Source organism: Rhinatrema bivittatum, chromosome 2, assembly GCF_901001135.1.
Source record: "Rhinatrema bivittatum chromosome 2, aRhiBiv1.1, whole genome shotgun sequence".
Classification (NCBI taxonomy): domain Eukaryota; kingdom Metazoa; phylum Chordata; class Amphibia; order Gymnophiona; family Rhinatrematidae; genus Rhinatrema; species Rhinatrema bivittatum.
The window spans coordinates 153,322,838-153,343,815 of record NC_042616.1 but is presented as its reverse complement, the minus strand read 5'-3'; the positions used below and the strand labels follow the sequence as shown (position 1 = coordinate 153,343,815).

General features: G+C 43.4%; 1 protein-coding gene across 1 annotated transcript in view; it reads left to right on the top strand.

Annotated features, from left to right (window-relative positions):
- The window catches only part of MRC1 (mannose receptor C-type 1), a 349,243-nt gene that overhangs the window by 40,807 nt on the left and 287,458 nt on the right, over positions 1–20,978 (top strand). The window contains 3 exon segments of the mRNA XM_029588750.1: positions 14,106–14,504; positions 18,187–18,360; positions 19,996–20,151. Coding sequence (XP_029444610.1) covers positions 14,106–14,504; positions 18,187–18,360; positions 19,996–20,151 — 729 coding nt within the window.

Genomic DNA, 20,978 nt, shown 5'->3' with positions numbered 1-20,978 from the left:
GGCCAACAACAGGATGATGTTGGAAGTTGAATGGTCCTCCGACCATTCCGAGCCCTTTCAGACCTGCTGTGTGGAACAGCATGGAGCAGCAGGCCTGGCCTGAGGTTGAGGGCAGACGGAGGACTTGACACATAGACAGGACTATGATTGATGCGACAGCATCACAGGTGAAGACACTTGGATTGAAGCAACGGCATAACAGGTGAAGACACTTGGGTTGATGCAACGGCATCACAGGCGAAGACACTTGGGTTGATGCAACAGCATCACAGACGAAGACACTTAGGTTGATGTAACAGCATCACAGATGAAGACACTTGGGTTGATGCAACGGCATCAGAGACGAGACTAGGAACTTGATAACAGCTGGGAGGAAGGGCATTTGCACTGTCTCTCAGGGCGCCCTACTCAGCCCACCCACGGGACTGAGTCGCGGACCACCCTGTCCTACTGCGCGCCCTACACAGCCCTAGGAGGCTGGTCACGGACCACGAGGAGAGCGGGACAAGCGCAGGAAAGATCCAGGCGAGGAGGAACTCCAATGACGGAGCTGATGTCATCCAAAGCTCCACCTGTGGCTGGTGGGAAGAGAAGCTCAGGAGCACAGGGACAAATCCCTCCTGCAGGCCACTCCATTCTCGGGCACAACATCATCCGAGAACCACAGCTCTACAGGATCAAAAGGCTAAGGAGCACCAGATGAAGACGCAGGGAAGAACATCCAGACAGGCAGGCACATCAGGACGTGGAAGATCATGACGGGACATCAGGACATGGAAGATCATGGTGGAACATCAGGACATGGACAGGGACCTCAGGCAAGACATCAAGACACAAAGACGAGGAACGAAGGCAAACAAGACGAGAGGAGGAGCTCCACGAAGAACAGGAGACCTTACAAAGCTCTGGCAGGTAGGAGCCTCCAGAGAGATGTCACTCAGATGCAAGGCAAAGACGTACTGATGGGGCAGCCCTTTTATAGGGCTGGTAGAGGAAGTCCACTCCCTAGGTGTGGCCAGCACACTTCCTGTGCCTGGCCCTTTAAATCCAGAAGAGAGGCGCACGCCGGCGCCTAAGGAGCAGCAGGAGAGCTATGCAGGACCGCGGACAGTGGCCTGCACTGACGTCAGACGCCAGGAGCGCAGGGCTGGGCCTGAGGAGCAGGCCCGATAACGGCAGCGGCTCTGGCCGCTGCAGGAAGCCCCCGGGGTGGCTCCAGCCGCGGGATGGGACCGGGGCTTGAGGCCTAGCACCGCGAAGAAGATTCTGGCATTGGCGGTGGTCCCGGGCCACGATGGAAGGCAGGAAAGTCCGCAGCTCCGGCCGCGGAGAAGAGGAGCAGCATGGGCGGCCTCAGGGCTGCAAGGTGAATCAAGTCCACGGCTCTGGCCACGTGGGAGGCCCGATGGCGGCGTCCTACCGCGTCGGGTGAAGAAAAGCAGCATGGTGAGTGAGCCTGCTCGCGGGGAGACCCGCGGGCAGTGCTTTCATAACAGGGCCAATGTCTCAGACTGGTGTTGCAATTCTTCCATACCTGAACATATTCTTTGTAGACGGAAAAATTGCCCCACTGGTAGACCACATTTGAACAGCTATGGATGATAACTCTCAAAACGCAACAGATTATTTTTGTCCGTAGGTTTACGATGCAATGTAGTATGAATGTCTTCATCAGATACCTTAATTAGAATGTCCCAAAAATGGTAATTGTAGATTATTGTAAACTATGGAAAATTGTAAGTTGGGATCAATTTGATTCAGCCATGTGAAAAAGATTTCCAATTCAATCTCAGAACTAGTCCAGAAAAAAAAATGTCATCAATCTATCTGGACCAAAGTATTATATGGTGACAAAAGAGGCTGAATAAATCCTCGATTCCTCAAAATGCATGACATATAAGTTGGCAACATCAGGGGCCATAGGAGAACCCATGGTTACCCCTGAATCTGATGGAAGAATTCTGAGTTAAATTGAAAACAAATTCTTAAACAGAACAATTTCTGTCAAGTCAACAAAAAAATTAGTTGGAATTCGTTGTGGACACTCTCATAGGGATAATACTTCCTGTACAGTGTGAAGAGCTGCTTATTGCAGGATATTTGTGTACAGCAATTGCATGTCAAGGGTGACCAAAAAACATTCATGTGGTAATCATCCCAATTCTTTCAATTTGCATAAAATGTGAGAGGTGTCCTGAACAAAGACTTAGAACATTTTACAAATGGTTGTAAAAACAAATCTACAAAGTATGCCAAGGGTTCTAAAAATAAGCCATTGGCAGACACAATGGATCTACAGGGAGATTTATTTAGAGTTTTGTGTATTTTGGGAACACCATATATCAATGGGACCCGAGGTGACATAACCTGTAAGAATGAATGCTTTTTGTACGTCAAAAACCCACTTTGGCGTGCCTCATCCAATTCATTTTGAATCCTCTGCTGAATATCCTTAGTCAATCAACTTCTAACTTGGAGTAAAATTGCACATCTTACAACTGAAAACGTATCTACTTCATGCAATCTGTCAGATTCATGGTAACCACGACACCACCTTTATTGGTGGTTTAATAACTATTTGAGTATTGGCAGCAAGAGATCGTAATGCTTTCTGCTTAGAGGATGGTAGATTAAAGAACATATGACACAAACATTGACTGTTCTAATTCTACAAGATCCTGTATGACCAAATCTTGAAATGTGGTGATATGTGGGTCAATTGGTCCTGGAGGGATCCAGTTTGATTTTGGTTTAACTTTTTCATCTCCCAAAGAAGGATGTTTATCCAAAACTTTGCAATGTTGGGGTAAATACAAGGATAGCACAGAGGAAGAATGAGCAGGTCTGCGTGCACAAGCGCCTCAAGTCTATTGCTACTGCCTTCAAACACAGCATGTTCAAGATAAATTAAAAAATGTTTACTTGCAAAAGAAAATATATTAAAAAATCTGTCACTATTGATGGTTTATGTTTTCAATGTGACATTTTCAAGATATTTCATATTAGAGTGAGATCATCATTGTATATTATTTATCTTATTCTTTCACTCTTTGGTTCTTTGATTATCAGTATGGGTAATATAACATGGCATCCTTTCACTAGTAGCTCTCAGATGTCTTTATTACTGCATATGAAACACATTTTTTAGTAGGGATGTGAATCGTTTTAGGACGATTAAAATTATCGTCCGATAATTTTAATATCGTCTTAAACCATTATGGAACACAATACAATAGAGATTCTAACAATTTATCGTTATAAATCGTTAGAATCGTGAGCCGGCACACTAAAACCCCCTAAAACCCACCCCCGACCCTTTAAATTAAATCCCCCACCCTCCCGAACCCCCCCCCAAATGAGTTAAATAACCTGCGGGTCCAGCGGCGGTCCGGAACCCTCGCTGAACGACCTCCTGCAGTCGATCTCCTGCCGGCGCCATTTTCCGTACGAAAACGATTCGCGGCGGGAAATCGCTCCCTGACCCCCGCTGGACCTCCAGGAACTTTTGGCCAGCTTGTGGGGGGCCTCCTGACCCCCACGAGACTTGCCAAAAGTCCAGCGAGGGTCCGGAAGGACCTCCTGCCGTCCAATCGTGTTCGTCTATGGCCGCTGCCATTTTTCGGCGCCATTTTGGAAAATGGCGCCGGCTGAAGACAACAAGATTCAGGAGCAGGAGCCCGTTCCAGACCGCTGCCGTTCCGGACCGCCGCTGGACCCGCAGGTTATTTAACTCATTTGGGAGAGGATCCCTGTATATTCTTTGCAGGGAATTTGGGGGGGGGTTCGGGAGGGTGGGGGATTTAATTTAAAGGGTCGGGGGTGGGTTTTAGGGGGTTTTAATGTGCCGGTTTTGTGATTTTTAGATTTTTAGATTTTTCACGATTTTTCACGATTTTTCACGATATTTTACCCCCCCAAACGGCAACAATACGATTCCCTCCCCCTCCCAGCCGAAATCGATCGTTAAGACGATCGAGGACACGATTCACATCCCTATTTTTTAGCACATCCATAAATCTTTAGTTTTTCTAATATCTATTTAGTCAAAATCTTGTCAAATTGCTTCAAAGTGTTTTCAGGGGACCTTGTGAGTCTATGCAATGGTATGAGATTGTTGCATATGTTCAATGTTTGAATAACTGTGTATACTGGATGCCCCTGCAAATTAGATTCAGAGACTTTGTATGTGATTAGTGTGTGTCATGAGGCTCCTAGAGGTTTTAGACTTAGGAAAAGCAATTTCAGATGTGCAGAGAACAACTGAAGAGTATGTATCTTTGCATGCAAGCTCTTGGTTCTCTCCTGGAAATTTCCAGGTTTCCAGCCCCTTTCTGGTTGGTCAACTGCTTAGCCCCTAGGAGGAAGATGACACACCCCTCTTAAGATTCCTTCTTCCTGGATTTCTTTCTACCATCTTGCATCTGGTGACTGCAAATAATTAATTTCCTCTATATTAGTGTCATTCTGAAAGAGTCAAGCCCCTCATTTACATCTTTTCTTGGATTTTATCTGTTATTCGCTACCAGTAAGCTCATGTAATAAGGGACTCAGAAACAGCTATAATAGCACTTGAAGAACATGTGAGCCTGCAATTTGATCTGGTTTAGCTTAGGGTGGTAATGTGTTTGCTGCTATCATAGTCTTAGCTCAAGAAGTAATTTGTTCTCTTTATGATTGTATCTGTGGAATGAACTTGAAATTATTTCTTTATGTAAATAAATTGACTTACCGTAATTTTGGAACCACACTACCTTGAGTGATTTGAATTTATTGCATCATTTCTCAGCTTGCTTAAGAGAGTAAAGAAGTGAAACCCGAAGTCAATATCTTACCTATGTAACCCTTTGTCGGGGGTTTCCCCTAGGATCATAAAAGTATTGACATCCTTCCCCTTTCTTCCTGCACCTCCCAGGGAGTGAGCTCTTTCTGTGGGGAAAGAGGAAATCCTCTGTGGCCAGGTGATGGAGTGTCCCTCCTGATGTGTGTGTGTCTTTCTGGTGTGATGTTCTCCTCAAGGATAGGCAGGCTGGACTCAGACTGGGTGTTCAAATCATATTTACTGATTATTTCCAAAAGGTCAATCACTGTCCTACAATCATTCAACAAATGAAACTGTACAGTTGAATTATATACACAGTGACCCTGCTGGGGTGCTGGTGTCCATCTCTTCAGCTTCTGGGAGGGAGCTTGACACTGCCTACTCATCTGTGAAACAGCACAGTAAAGAGGAATCGTAGGGGGGAGCCCCATGCCATGAAAAGCTCCTACCTGAGTCCAAAGTTCAGTCTGATGCCCACAGTCTGTGTTCTGATCCCTTTGGCTTGATGTTACAACCTTGATGGAAAACTTTGGGAGAGAAGCAAAAAGTTCTAGTTCAGTTCACAGCACTCTGTCTTCTTCACCAGATTGTGCAGAGGGGTGGTAAAAACCACCACACTAACAAAACATGGAAAAAATCCAAAAGTTTCTATCTAAAATATCTCACACTGGGTAGTGCTGTCACTGGTCTTGCTTCCTTTAAGGAGCAGAGGGGTTGCTCATGGGTCTCCAGCCCCTGCTCTCAGGATTGGAGGGGTTGCTCCTTTCCAAAGCACAGGGTGTTCCCCAGAATAAGAGAAACATAAAAAAACCCTACCAAAATCTACAAAAACCTTCACTCTCTACAAAAGGGAGGCACACCCTCTCAGACAGGGAGTGTTCTGAGAAGGGATCTTCTTCTGAATGCAAAAACACCAAGCTGGATTAGTGGGCCCAACTCAGTATGGAGAAATGAAGAAACAGCTCCTTACTCCTCAAAACCTAACTCAAAATTGAAAACTCCACTCTCTGCCTCTAGCTCCGTCTTATGCCCCTGGGATATACAATCATAATCAGCTCAGTGGAGAAACTGAAAGAGAATAGAAATCGCATGCTATTACTACTTCTGATGGTACTGGATCTAGGATCATCTAGTGACAAACTGAAGGTTTGGCCACATCTATAACAAACAAAAATTAATTCTCTGTCTACAGAGGGTCATGGTCAATCCTTCCAGAAGATTGTATCACCATGCTGGTCCTCTACACCATCTGTTTGAGTTTAACTATTAAACAACACTAAATCTTGTATCGGAATTAATACCTCCCCCCCCCCCCAAAAAAAAGCAGGGGTTACATAAAATTGGTACCTGACCATGATGGCACTTGTGGTAAAATCGTAACATTTCAGCGATTTAAGGATTTCTAGCTCTTTTGGTGATTTTTGCACTGTTTATCTGCTGCCTGTAAAAATGTATACAGTCATGGTGTCCCATTTTCTTTATTGGGTGAAGATAGCCACGTTTGTAGAATGCATGGTGAAATGCACAGTCCTTTTGCACCAAACATGAGGGAGGCAATAGCCAGTGAATGTATGTACAAGAGCTGAGGCACACAAAGAGGAGATGAGGGTGGAGTTTTCCTCAACTAGTAGTGGGTTGTGGGTGTCGAGTATGATATTTCAGTGGACACACAGCAAATCGTGTGTTGACTGCAACTGAGATGCCATAAAAGGAGAAGCATGCCTGATGTAGCTTTGTACAGGCTGAGAAAGGTGCAGGTGCAGATGTGTACAGGTACAGTATGCTAAAAGAATTTTGGAAGCCATCCTGAGAGTTGCCTGATCTGTATGTCTCTAGGAAAGAGAAAGCTGAAAAATAGCACGGCACCATGTAACTGCGGATGAGTGGGAGGTTGGGGGCAGCCCAATGTATATATTTTATTTAAATGGAAAAGAGGGGGTCCGACCTGAAGATCACAGGGTTTTTAACATCTGCAAGAGGAGTTTGGGGTGCATGGCCTGACTGGACCATCTATGCTGTTTTGGTGGGAGAAGAAGAGAATTGGGCCACTGGCCCGTCTATTTCTTTTAATAATGTTGACAGGTGCCACTTATCTGGATATCTTTTGAAGATATCCAGTTTAAGTGGCAAATTATCCATTCACACAAGGCCAGATAACTTAAAAACCTGTGGCTATATTCAAATATAGCCAGTTAGGTTTTTACATTGTCATAATGACCTCCAGTACATACAGCTATAAAGCCTCCTCTCCCCTTTCTTGGAAGTCTCCTTTAGTAACTGCAGGGGTGGGAAAAAACCTTTCCACAACTCTGATACAGGGTTCTTTCCAATGAGGAATAGCAAGAGCCAGGGGGAGACTTGCAGAGAAAAATAATTGTCCACATCCGGATTGTATTCCAAAATTTAGAAAATAATTTAAAGTCCAGAAATAAAAGCCCATAGGAGATAGGAAAAATCAGCAAATAACCCAGCTCACAAAAACAGTAGATACAGCTTCTTAGACAATTCACAGAAGCTCACAGTGATTACTAATTTTTCTCTTATGTAACTTGAGTCACCAGTTAGCAGAATTCTCCAACAAACCACCTCAGGATCCGTCCTTCCCCAGACTCCAAAGACAGGCAAGGAAACCTCCCCCTTTACTATTTCCCCCACACTAGCAGCAGCCTTCTCAAGAGCAAAGATTGTTACCTCATGGACTAAGGGACCAGATGATCTGGGCAATGTGCCAGAGAGATTTAACAGCCCTCACTTCCAGACCAGCAAAGCTCCAGGGATGGGCAACACACTGGGGATGCCCTCCTTGAGCTCCACACCAGACATCTTACTCTTACAAGAATCTTCTCAAAAGTCACAAAGCTCCCCTCAGTGCCTTCCATACCAAACCCATTCCCTTTGGGGCAAGCAACTGTCTATCCATCATTCCTTTTGCTCATACCTTCTACACCTTCCCTGAACATTCCTTTACTGGATGAATCTACATTTTACTGAATGGCAATACAGATATTTGTGATAAATAACCTAAATACAAAAACCATCATACAAATATTCCATACCTGAAATGCAGAACATGCATATAACAAGACAAAAACAGTGAAAAAGCATGTAATAACCCAGGTTACATACCACCCCAGATGCCAGCAGCCCATAATAGCAATGCAAGCAGTTGATGCAGCAGAAACAATATACTCTGGTTGCAACATCTCAAAAAAGATATAGTTGCGATGGAGAAGGTACAGAGAAGGGCAACCAAAATGATAAGGGGAATGGAACAGCTCCCCTATGAGGAAAGGCTGAAGAGGTTAGGGCTGTTCAGCTTGGAGAAGAGAAGGCTGAGGGGGGATATGATAGAGGTTTTTAAGATCATGAAAGGTCTTGAACGAGTAGATGTGAATCGTTATTTACACTTTCGAATAATAGAAGGACTAGGGGGCACTCCATGAAGTTAGCAAGTAGCACATTTAAGACTAATCGGAGAAAATTCTTTTTCACTCAAACACAATAAAGCTCTGGAATTTGTTGCCAGAGGATATGATTAGTGCAGTTAGTGTAGCTGGGTTCAAAAAAGGTTTGGATAAGTTCTTGGAGGAGAAGTCCATTAACGGCTATTAATCAAGTTTACTTAGGGAATAGCCACTGCTATTAATTGCATGGGATCTTCTTAGTGTTTGGATAATTGCCAGGTTCTTGTGGTTTGGTTTGGCCTCTGTTGGATACAGGATGCTGGGCTTGATGGACCCTTGGTCTGACCCAGCATGGCAATTTCTTATGTTCTTATGTTCTTATGTACTCACCAATACAGCAAGTGTAAGAGTATTTGGTGCCCTAGATGAATTTACCTTTTGGCAGCAGCTCCAGCATAGCACTCCCTCCTACTGACTTTATCACAGCACTTCTCTTAGCCTTGTGCTGGCAAGATTTTGCCACCCCCAAACCTTTGGAGCTCTAGGTGACCGCCTAGTTTGCTTAATGGAAGCAACAACCCTGTTCACCAACCAGCTAAGCGGTATTCACTGCTGCTGTCCCCCTGGCATAAGATACTGCCCTGAAATATCCATCACCCACCAGCAAACCTTGGCATTCCAATTGCTTCAGGACTGGTAACCTAGAAACAAGGAGCCCTGGCTACTTCTCTGCACTAGCAAGAGATTCCTGGCTTCTCTAACCTTGGTCTACACCAGTGGTTCTCAACCTTTTTTCTGTTGGGACACACCTGACTAATGATACTCACAGGCATGACACACTGAACACATGGCCGTCATGGGGCTAAATGCAAACATACACTCTGCATCCACAGGAACTCCCCCGACTCCCCCCAACAAAGGGTGCAGAGCAGAACTAGGGCATTCCTCTTACAACTCACCTTACAAAAATTATATTTCTGGTGTCAATTCAGTAACAGCATCACAAACTCTCCCTACTACCAGGTGCATTAGCCCTACTTATGAAAAGACAACAATTTATCACCAATGCATGGCCTATTGAGAAAACACAATAAATAAGACTGATACAAATGCCTACATGCTAGTAAAATACCTCACCTCGATCATCCACACAGAAGCAACCTTCACTAAGTACAGAAAGACCACATGTTAGAAATATGTTGACAGAAACTGAAATGGACACCCAAAAAAGCCATTTTGCATGCAATGCAAAACTGGAGAAATGAAAACATGAATCTAGCACCTAATATACTCCCAGGATCTGCAGTAATGTACACAAACTAATCCGTAAAAGTTACACCTGTATTATGGAACACAAACAGTAACAATCCTACCTATGAAAAAGATAACACTACAAATATTAAACCAGGCCCGAAACACTAATACACCTCCTATTAGGAAAACAGAACAAGCCAAGCTGCTATAGATCCCCACACAGAAACTATAAGCTTGCAGAATACCCTTACTTGGGTCACACATGCAGAATAAAATGACCATATAGCTATAGTTTTTGTTTTTCTATTGTTGCACCGCATACAGAATATGGCTTCTTGCTGTTTTGAGTTCAGTTTTTGTCTGCATATTTTATTTATACATTCCTCAAGAAATATAAAATAATAATTCTAAAATTATATTAATAAACTGATTGTTTCAGAACTACTGATTAATAGAATAACATTCAATCATTAAAAACTCATATATATTATTAAAAATCCTCCAAACACCAATAAAATATTTCAAACAGCAGACACATCACATAATACCCAATAATTCAAATGGCAGTCAAACAAGAAAAATAAACTTGAAAAACCACCTTTATTTACCCTTCCACCAACTCTCCTACTCATTTCCCATGCAGGCCAGTAGTACACATCACAGGCAGCAGTGGTTGTTGAAGCTCTGTCATCACGGTCCTCTTCTTTAGGGCCGATGACCAGACTCTCTGTCTCTCTCTCACACACACACACACATACACTGACCAGTCATACCCCCACAACCAGTTTCTGCCTCTCACATACCAGTCATCTCCCCAACCAGTCTTGCTCTCTCTCTCACACACACTTACACCAGTTACCTCCCTGACCAGCTTCCCTCTCTCACACACACACGTCACCTCCCTGACAAGTCTCTCTCACACATACATTCACCTCCTGACTAATCTCTCTCACACACACACACCAGTCACCTCCCTGACTACTCTCTCTCTCACACACACACACGTCTCCTCCCTGTCCAGTCTCTCTCTCTCTCTCATACACACCACTCTTCACCCTAACCAGTCTCTCTCTCTCTCTCTCACATACCAGTCATCTTCTTGATCAGTCTCTCTCTCTCACACACACACACACAAGCACACACACACCAGTCACCTCCCTGATCAGTATCTCTCACACACAAATATACCAGTCACCTCCCTGACCAGTCTCTCATGCTCTCCAAACACCAGTCATTTCCATGATCAATCTCTTTCTCACACATGCCTTCACTCTCTTACTTGCACACATGGTCTCAATTGCACACATGCTCTCTTTCCTTTATACACACACTGGCTCACTCTCTCTGTCTCACTCGCTCCCCCCCTCCACACGCACCTGGAACGCACATATGGCAGCTGCAGCAGCTTCCTCCTCCAGCCCCTGCAGCCCATGAAAGAAGAGTCTCATTGGCTGAGAGGGCTAACACTGCTCTGCCTCCTCTTGTTGATTGCCTGCTGCTGCTCCAGGTCGATACTACTGCTACTTTTGAATGGCGCATGGCCCTTTCTTCTTTCTGCGTGTCCTGCTGAACATCACTTCCTCTTCTGGGCTGCGGGGGCAGAGAAGAAAAGGCCATGTTGTTGTTGCCAGCTTTCATGAACATTGATGACTTTTGTCTAGGCTTGAATGTGCTGATAGCCCAAGTAGGAACAGCAGCAATGTTCATTGAAGGATTGTCTGCATTTTATTGGGGTGGAAGAAAGTGAGGGAATAGCAGCAAGTGACCGAGAAGTGCGCAACACACCTGCCAGTGCTTGGCGACACAGTGATGTCTTGCAACACACAGAATGAGAATCACTGGTCTACGCAAAATAAGCAAGATAAAGGAAAAATAAAACAACTTATATTAATGTATTGCTTACATACATTTTATAGCTCTTTAAACTGTAATCCTACCCTAGTATATAAGACTCATCAACTTTACATATGGACCCTTTAATTATTAGAATCTATTCATCGATCTGAAATTGGAGAGAAAATTACTTAAAGGGTTATCAGAAGGACCCTCTATAGTACTTTTGACTGGTCCGAGTACTCATTGGCAGCACCTTCTGCCAAACTGGGTGCAGCAATGGCCCAAGAACAAACTGCATGTACCCCAACGAGAACTAAGGTCATCTAATAAAGGATTACTATCAGTACCTACTGTTAGATCAGCACATTTGAGCGAAGTGAGAGAAAGGGCCATTTCAATTGCAGGGCCGAAGCTCTGGAATAATTTGCCATTGGAACTTAGAATGCAGGATAACCTGAAGAAATTCAAGAAAGACTTGAAAACATGGTGCTTTCAGCAAGCATATGGAATTAATACTCAGGATGATATATAAGTCTGCAGTTCATCAGATGATTCTATCTTTTATCTTCTTACCTATACTTATGTTATTTTAGATTTATTTTACGAGTTGATTTTAGCTATCTTATTTTTATTGAAGTTTTTATTGTATTTATTCTGTTTTCCAACTGTTATTTAATAGTTTGTATTATGTAAACTTTCATCTCTAAACTACTTGAAAAAACTGTCAACAAGCAACTCACAGAATACCTAGAAGAAAATCATATCCTGGCCTCCGCACAATACGGTTTTCGAAAATCTCATAGCACTGAAACTCTTTTACTTTCCCTGACAGACCACATTATCAAAGGATTTGAGAAAGGGCAATCATACATTCTTGCCTTCCTTGACATCTCCTCCGCATTCGACACCGTTAGCCATCCCATTCTCCTACAGTGGCTAACTGAAATCGGTATTACAGGTGTTGCCCACAATTGGTTCAACTCCTACCTTAGTAATAGAGATTACAAAATCCAGCTAGGAAATCACGTATCCAAGGCCATCCCCCTCAACCGAGGTGTCCCTCAGGGATCCTCCCTATCCTCAACCCTATTCAATATTTACATTCTGCCCCTCTGTCACTTCCTCTCCAGTCTAAACCTCCCTCATTACATATATGCTGATGATGTTCAGCTGCTTATACCCATCACTGACTCCCTAGCAAAAACCATGGACTTCTGGAATGAAACCCTCCATTCCATTAACAATCTCCTTTCCTCCATCCACCTTGCTCTTAATACCAATAAAACTGAAATTATGCTCATCTCATCCCAAAGCCAACCGATCCTCCCCCCTTTTCCTCAGTTCCAATTTGCTCAACAAGTCCGTGATCTGGGTTTCATTCTTGATGGTCACGTCACACTAAAGAAATTCATAAATAACATTCTAAAAGACGGCTTCTTTAAACTCCACACATTAAAAAAACTCAAACCCTTATTACATCCCCCCGATTTCCGTACAGTTCTCCAAACCACAATCTTCGCCAAAACCGACTACTGCAATTCCCTACTCCTCGGCCTACCTAATAATGCCATCCATCCCATTCAAATCTTACAAAACACCACAGCCCGGATCTTGACCAATTTACGTAGACATGACCATATTACACCTGTTCTAAAAGACCTACATTGGCTTCCAATAGCCTCCCGCATACAATATAAGGCTCTCTCTCTCATCCACAAAGCCCTATACAATCCCGAAATGAACTGGTTCAATGAATCCTTCCGTTTACACCAGTCTAATAAGCCCACCAGACTAGCACATCTAGCAACCATGCCTATCCCCTCTCCTAAACTCTATAAACTCACTTCCACAAGAGCCCGTGCACTATCGATAGCCGGGCCGACCCTCTGGAACAAAATGCCTGTTGAACTATGGCAAGAAGAATGCCTCAAATCTTTCAAGCGGAAGCTCAAGACCTGGCTCTTTGCAAAAGCATACACTTAATTTTTCACTATACCTCACCACTGTTCCCACTCTCCACACTCCTCCCCTGTTTCCCATTCTACCGCCCCTCTCTCCCCTCCCCTTTTCTCCGCCACCTTCTTTTCTTTCTCTCTGCCCCCTCTTTCCTCGCTCTCCTCCCTTCTCTTCCCCATCTCCTAGCCTGATTAAAATTAACCTCATAGTTTTCTTTCTTTTGTACATATGTATATAATTGCAATTCTTGTTTATAATTTTATTGCAAAACTTCCCATATTATTGTTTCCCCCTCTCGTTAATGCCTTGTTATCATGTTTTTACTGTTCAATGTAAAGCGCCATGCCGTGCGTTTGTTTTTGCGTTACAATGTGAACCGATATGATATCCTGGATGAATGTCGGTATATAAAAATTTTAAATAAATAAATAAATAAATAAAATAAACTGTAAAGATAGAACCGTGTGTTCTGTGTAACGGTATATAAGAATTGCATAAATAAATAAATAAATAAATTAACATAGTAAATGATGAGAGAAAAAAACATAACTGGCCCATTCAGTCTGCCCAGCAGGATTTTTTTTAGGTTGTTAAAGCCGCTCTGTGCAGGTTACCTCCAAGCCTTCTGTTTAGGGTTATAACTGCTGCTCCGTGCATGTTACCCAGTTGGCCAAGTTTCACTGCTGACCTCTTAATGCTCAGTCATTTCTATATGAGCTACTGTAAACGATCATTTTGGCATTGCATCAAGATGGGCACTCTTTCCCCATTCTTCTTATCCTGACCCTTTTGGATTGTTTAAAAATAAAATTAACATTTCTTTTCTTTCTATACAGATTCCAGAGTATTTTTAATATTTAATGAAGAGCACAAACGGTGTGTAGACGTTCAAAGCAGCAGTTCTGTCAGAACTGATACATGCAAACTGGGCAACGAGTCACAAAGATTCCGGTGGGTCTCTCCGTACCAGCTAATGAGCATGTCACTGAAGCAGTGCTTGGGCGTGACTGCCAAGAAAGACGTGGCGTTAGTCACACTCTATCCCTGTGATGCAACAAGCAGTCTTCAGAAATGGGAATGCAAAAACGAAACCCTCTTCGGTCTTCAAGATGAAAACCTATATTTGAACTATGGAAATAAGCAAGACAAAGTTATACTGTACAAAGGATCTGGTTTGTGGAGCAGATGGAAGATCTATGGAACCACGGATGATTTATGCTCCAGGATCTATGAAGGTACTACTTTAATGATGTATTTAAATCCTTTAAATAGAATACATTTCCAAATCTAACTTCAAAGGTATAATTCCATAAAATCAGTAATCTTTTATAGTCTGAATTTATCAAGTGATTATTGCATATGATATTTTTGCCCTAACACACTGTTCTGTGGGACCTATTTGCATAGCCATGATAATATAGAAATGAGAGTTCAACGCTGACTTCGACATTGAATACATATTAAAGTCACATTAGTGAGAGTTACAAATGTTGCAGAAATAACCTGGACCAATGAAAGGAAAATATTAATGAGCTGGACAAAAAATTTAAATATTGTTGTTTTGAGCATCCATTTTTGGCTGGGTAAACAATTTAGAAATATTTTAAATAAATAAAATAAATAAATGCAGATCGTGATAAACGTGATCTGCGATAAGCCTTTAAAAGTTAATTATACCTCAAGATACGTAGTTAAAATTCTCTGAGAGCATTCGCTCTAGTCCTGATTCCCCCCTACAGAAAATCGCCATCCCCCCCCTGAAAAAATTCCCTGCAAAGAATATACAGGGATCCTCTCCCAAAGCAGAAACCATCATCCCAGCCAACTTCCAAAAAAGAGGTCTGGCCAGGATCCCTAGACCCTCTCCCCCAGATGCTCTAGACCCCTCTTGCACTTACCTGTGGGCAGCCTCAGCCCTATGGGGCAGGGATCATTCCCAATTCCTCCTCCTTTCTGATGAAGACATTCAAAATGATGCGGTCTGACACCAGGCTTCTCTTTGCCCTCACATGTATCAGAGCCTTGGGTCAAACCGCCCCATTTTGGTTTCTCATGCCAGTGGAGCAGGAGCAACGGGGGATCACTTTCTGCCCTTCTACCACCCAGGCAGGGCTGGCTCAACCCACTATGCAAGCCATACACTTGCAGAGGGTGGAAACCAGGAGGGAGCGGTGGTCTGGGAGTCACCGGGGTCCTAAGTCAAGAGAAGGCTGCGGGGCTGGTGACCAAAATGAAAAGAATGCTGCCACCAGCAGACTCAAATCCACCAAGGGCCGAAGATGAGAAAAAGCCCTACTGTCCACCTGACAGTTCCAAACCTGCCATGCAGCCTGAAGAAGCCGATGCTGCAAGGTTGGGGGCCGACCAGCAGTTCCCAACCTGCTGCATGACTGAGATGAAAGAGCTGCAGGGCCATACGACTGAGATGAGGGAGCTGTGGGGCTGCCCAGCAGATTCCAACCCACCACACAGGAAGAAGAAAAAAGGTCACAAGTCAGTTCCCAACCTTCCCCAAGGTGGAAATTAAGAAGAGGCCCTTGAGCTGCTGAGAGAGACCTTGGTGTGTGTGTGTGTGTGTGAGAGAAGGAGCCACTATGTGTGTATCTGAGCATGTATGTGTGAGAGGGAGCATGTGTGCTGAGCTTAGGTGCCTAAGTGTGTGTGAGTGTGGCGTGTGTGTGTCTGTGTGAAAGGGAGTGTGTTTGAGTGTGTCTGAGTATGTGTGTATGAAGGGTGCACTGAAACAAATGCAGAGACCAAGCTCTAGGGATTATGGAGTAAGAGATCTATATAGCAGTAAGTTCTTTTTCAGCAGTAAATTCTGCAGTTTATATCAGGAACATTTGTGGTATCAAAGCTTAGAGTGCTCTCTGAATGGGTAGGAATATCTTCGTGTGTATGTGTCTGAGCATGTATGTGTGTTTGTGAGCATGTGTGTGTCTGAACTTATGTATGTGAGAAAGGGAGCATGTGTGTGTGAGCCTTAGCACGTATGTGTGGGAGACAGTGGGATCGTGTATGTAAGAGAGATCATGTGTGAGTGTGTGTATGTGAGAGAAAAAGTATGTGTGTGAGCGTGTGTGTATCTGAGCATGTAGGTGTGTGAGAGAGAGGGATCTTGTGTGTGTGTGTGTGTGTATGTGTATATAAGAGGGAGCATGCTTGAGCATCTGTGTGTTTCTGAGCATGTATGTGAGAGAGAGAGGGTATGTGTGTGTGTGTGTGTGTGTGAGCATTTGTATATAAGAGGGAGCATGTATGTGAATGAGAGCATATGTATGTTTGCGTGTTTATGTGTGTGTGTATGTGCGAGGGAGAAAAAGTGTGTGTGTGTGTATGTATAGATATTTATCTATATCTATGAGAGAAGGAACAGAAAGTTTGTGCATCCCTCTCCCACTAATCCACAATAATTTCAGAATGGGTTGAAATCAAAAGTTCCTACGTATGGAAAGCGTGAATTAGTTTATCCTTATTGGTATTAATTTTTGGATCTTATTTGATGTCTCTGCTGTTTTGAAATATTTTATTGGTGTTTGGGAAATTTAAAACAAATTATATATGCGTTTTTAATTATTGGATCTTCCATTCATTGGCTTTTTTGAAATATTCTTTTTATTAGTATGTTTTTACTATTCTGATTTATGTATTTATTATACTTCTTGATTTTATTGTTTAACGTCTCAGGATTGGTGATGGTTTTGTTGCACTGAATACAGAGTGTAACGTTGCAGTTTCCAAGTCAGTTTTTGCCTGCATGCTTCTGTTTCTATTTTATGGTTTCTTTGTTCTGTATTTGGTGAAGGTCTGCCTGTGTTCTGCATCTGTGAGAGAGAAGAGGTATTCTGCTAGCTTTAGGGCCCGGTGTAGTATTTGCAATGTTACCTTTTTCATAGGTAGGATTATTACTTTTTAACTACTGACAGTCAGGGCCAGCGGGAGCACTAGGTGAACTAGGCCAGGGCCTGCGCCTAGGGTGCCGACCATTAGGAGGCGTGAGCCACGTGGGGGCCGTGACCGGCAGCGGCAAAGAAGAGTGGAAATTCGGCAATCTCCACTCCTCTTTGCCGCTGCGGCGCCACTGCTCGCGGCCCCACATGGGGGTGTCGCCTTTGGGGGGGGGGGGGGGGGTGTCAGCACAACTCTTGCACCGGCCATGGATTCTGGGGGAGGGGTGAAGACCGGGAGGGTGGTGACAGTTTTTAAAATGTAGTTAGCTGGAAGGAGCTGGGCTTTTTATAGCGGGCCCAAGGCAGAGACTGAACGGAAGGGGCGGGGGGGGGGGGGGGGCACTCAATAATTATTCGCACAGGGCAGGAAAAAATACTAGCACCGGTCCTACACCCAGGGAGATGGCTTCAAATGGTAAGCAAGGCTGCAGGGACGGGGGCAACCTTTTGGTCATTTAGATGGGGGTGGGTTTGCACTGGGAAGGCAGAGTTTTATAATGTATACTTTTTTGAGGGTCCACATAGGGAGCCTTTTAAGAAAAGGTTTTTTAGTTCAGGGAGATTTCAGTGCTGGCAGGGGAGTTTAATTCAGGTCTTCAGGTTCTCTAGAAATGAACTGAGAGGTCTGGGGGAGGCAAAATCTTGCATTCTCATCTTTGGGCGGAAACATGTGGACCTTACTGCTGCTGAATGTCATTACATTCCCAGCCAGGAAAACAACCCCTCTACCCGAGGATTCACTAAACTTTGGGATCCACGTGCCACAGTTTAGTGAATGCTGTGGATAATAATCCACATTAAAATTGGGCCTTAATGCTGATTTTAGGCCTCGTAGGGGTTTTTTTGAAATCATAATTCAATCATAAATTATCTAGTATAACCCACACTACTTTATACCATAAAAATGGTACTCTAATTATATATACCAGCTCTTTTCTAACGTATTGCTATCATTTTATTTTCCCAGACACGTTTACATTACAAGGAAATTCCAATGGGCAGCCATGCGTGTTCCCCTTCCTCTTTCAAAGTAAATGGTATGCTGAATGTACTCAGGATGGGAGATCAGATGGCATACTCTGGTGTGCCACAACATCTGATTATGATAAAGATAAAATGTATGGATTTTGCCCAACCAAGAGTAAGTGTCTATGGTCTTTCATAGCAGCAAGCTAATTATTTACATATTCGTGAAACACCTTATTTTGAGCTATTTTCTATGCAGACTCAAACCTTTTGCAGTATTTTTAAATTTATTTGCTAGTAATTAATGATTGCTGTTGGAGGTAATTATTAGTACAGTATAATAAACCTCACAATGAGGTCTTGCAAGAAAATATAGTAAAAAAAACAAAAAAGAGGTCCATTTATGAAAGGCTTGCAGACTATCACAGTGCGATAATCGACTTCGGAAGCAAACAGAATGTTGGGTTTCAGTCAATCAAAAAGACAGGATTCACTCAGCATCTTCTACCTATGGATCTGCAAGCCCATTTCCAAATAGACACTCCCCACGGACTTTCTCTTTGAAAATTTGGCACTGTGCTTGTAAAAGTTCCAGCTGACCTTGCACCGACTTTACTGCAGGTGAAAAGGTTACACTTGGGAATGTGAAAACATTTTCCCCACTCTGACCCTGCTCTTTTTGCTCAGTGCTGGAAAGGGAAGGTATTTACTTTTTTATTCTGCCCTTTCAGGTAATTCAAAGCAGATTACATTCATGCAGCGTAGGTGTTTTCCTGTCCCCTAAGGGCTCGTTCTCTAAGTTTTGTGTCTGGAGCAAAGGCAGTGACGTGACTTGTCCATGGTCTGGAGGAGCAGCAGCAGGATTTGACCTGTGCTTGGTTGACCTGGTTTGCTGCCTGCTGCTCTAAGTACTAGGCTACTCCTCCACGCTTGGGGATTTCCTCCTCTAACTCCTTTGTTACCTGGGTAAATTCCGTTGCTAATTCCCTTCCGTGTGAAGACCCCTGCCACCCGTTCCCTGATCACTTGTTTACATTGGGGTCCTAGCCGCTACTTGTGCTAAGTATAACTCAGGAAATGACTTCTGTCCTCCTAATTTTTGAAGATTCTTGGAAACAAAAAGCATTCCAAATTAATGTTAGCAGAAACAACTCTTTATTGTTTTCATAAAAAGAAAAATGTAGTATGCCAATACAGAGCAGTTCACGTTTCTTAAAATACGAGTTTTAAGGGTAAGTATTTTGTCCCTGATATGCGTTTCCTATGCATAATTTAAACAGGTAGCTTAACTCAGTCTTTGCAGACAGAGGAGGCCACTTCTCCAGATCCGAAATGTATTAACAGGCAAAATAAATAACAGAGTCTTACTGTGCATAAACTGGAGATAACAGCGACCAGTGTGGTCTGGGCCACAGAAAATCAGAAAGGTAAAATGAGGATAACTCTGCAGAGACAGGAATCACACAGGCCTGGTCAGTACTGATGGAACAATACCCAGGAGAAGTCAGATGTTAACCTTTTAGAGTCTGCCACACTGAAACTAGCAGAAGCAGAGACCATGCAGGTTAACCACCAGTAAACAAGAAAACTATACAGAATAAAAACATGAGCACAGCATTATAAAAAAAAAATACCGAAAAGGTGTTATGGAAGCAGTGCACTGAGAAAACAGGACAACGGGGAATAAATAGAGAAACACCTGTCGGTATGTACTCCAAAGGCCTGCCACCTGCCCACAAAGAATCCCCTTGTACATTCTTAAAGTAGAAACTTTTTAAAGAGTAGTATTATGCTCTGCTTTTTCATACAGCTAGAAGTGGCACTGGATGGATTGAGGATCAAGGTTTCTATTATCAGATAAACTCCCAGGCAGCTGTAACATGGCACCAAGCAAGGAAAAGCTGTCAGCAACAGAACTCCGTACTAGCAAGTATTGTGGAGCTACATGAACAAACATACCTGACAGGTAAGATAATAATGTATATATGAAAACCTAAAAGCAAAGCTTTATTTTACTTTACCTTAAAATCATATTTTAGCATAACCGTTTGAGTTTACTCACTTGTATTTTCAAGTCCTTAAGATACAGGAAGCACTTCGTCTTGTAGGAAAACATACATCCTGCAGTAATGAGAGCACAGTGTGCCTAAAGAGGTAGATTTTAAGAACTGCACGCAGGCACACGTGTGCGCATTTGCCGGCGCGCACCCGTGGGCGCAGTGATTTTAAAATATATGTGCACATACGTGCATATATGCACATATATGCACATATATGCACATATATGCTATTCATGCGTACATGTGCGCACGATTTCATATTGACGTATGCATGTGTGCACAAATGCTACCTTGCTCGTGTAAATGGGGGGGATTTTATGCGACACGTGCACCAACTCTAAAGCCCATTTTCCTAGTTAATTTCCAGTTCGCCCAGTTAACCAATCAGCCTTCCTAACCCCCCCTGTTACTTTGCCTACCTTTTACCCTGTTAGGCCAGACCCCCTAAACCTCGCTAAGTAGCCTTTATTTTTTTATTTTATTACTTATACGCTGTTCATAGCAGAAGTAAAGTTTCGCGGTAGGGGATCGCAGCTCACACTGGTACGTGTAAATAGGTACATGCAGAAATCATGCCTTAGTCCGCCCATGCCCCGCCCCTTCCCCCGAAAATTGTTTTGTGAGCATAATGGGAGATATGTGCGTTGTTGCGGTCCTTTTAAAATCCGCACAGCATGCACACGTCCAAGACACGCACGTATCTCCTGGTTTTGTTGCGCGCAAGGCTTTTAAA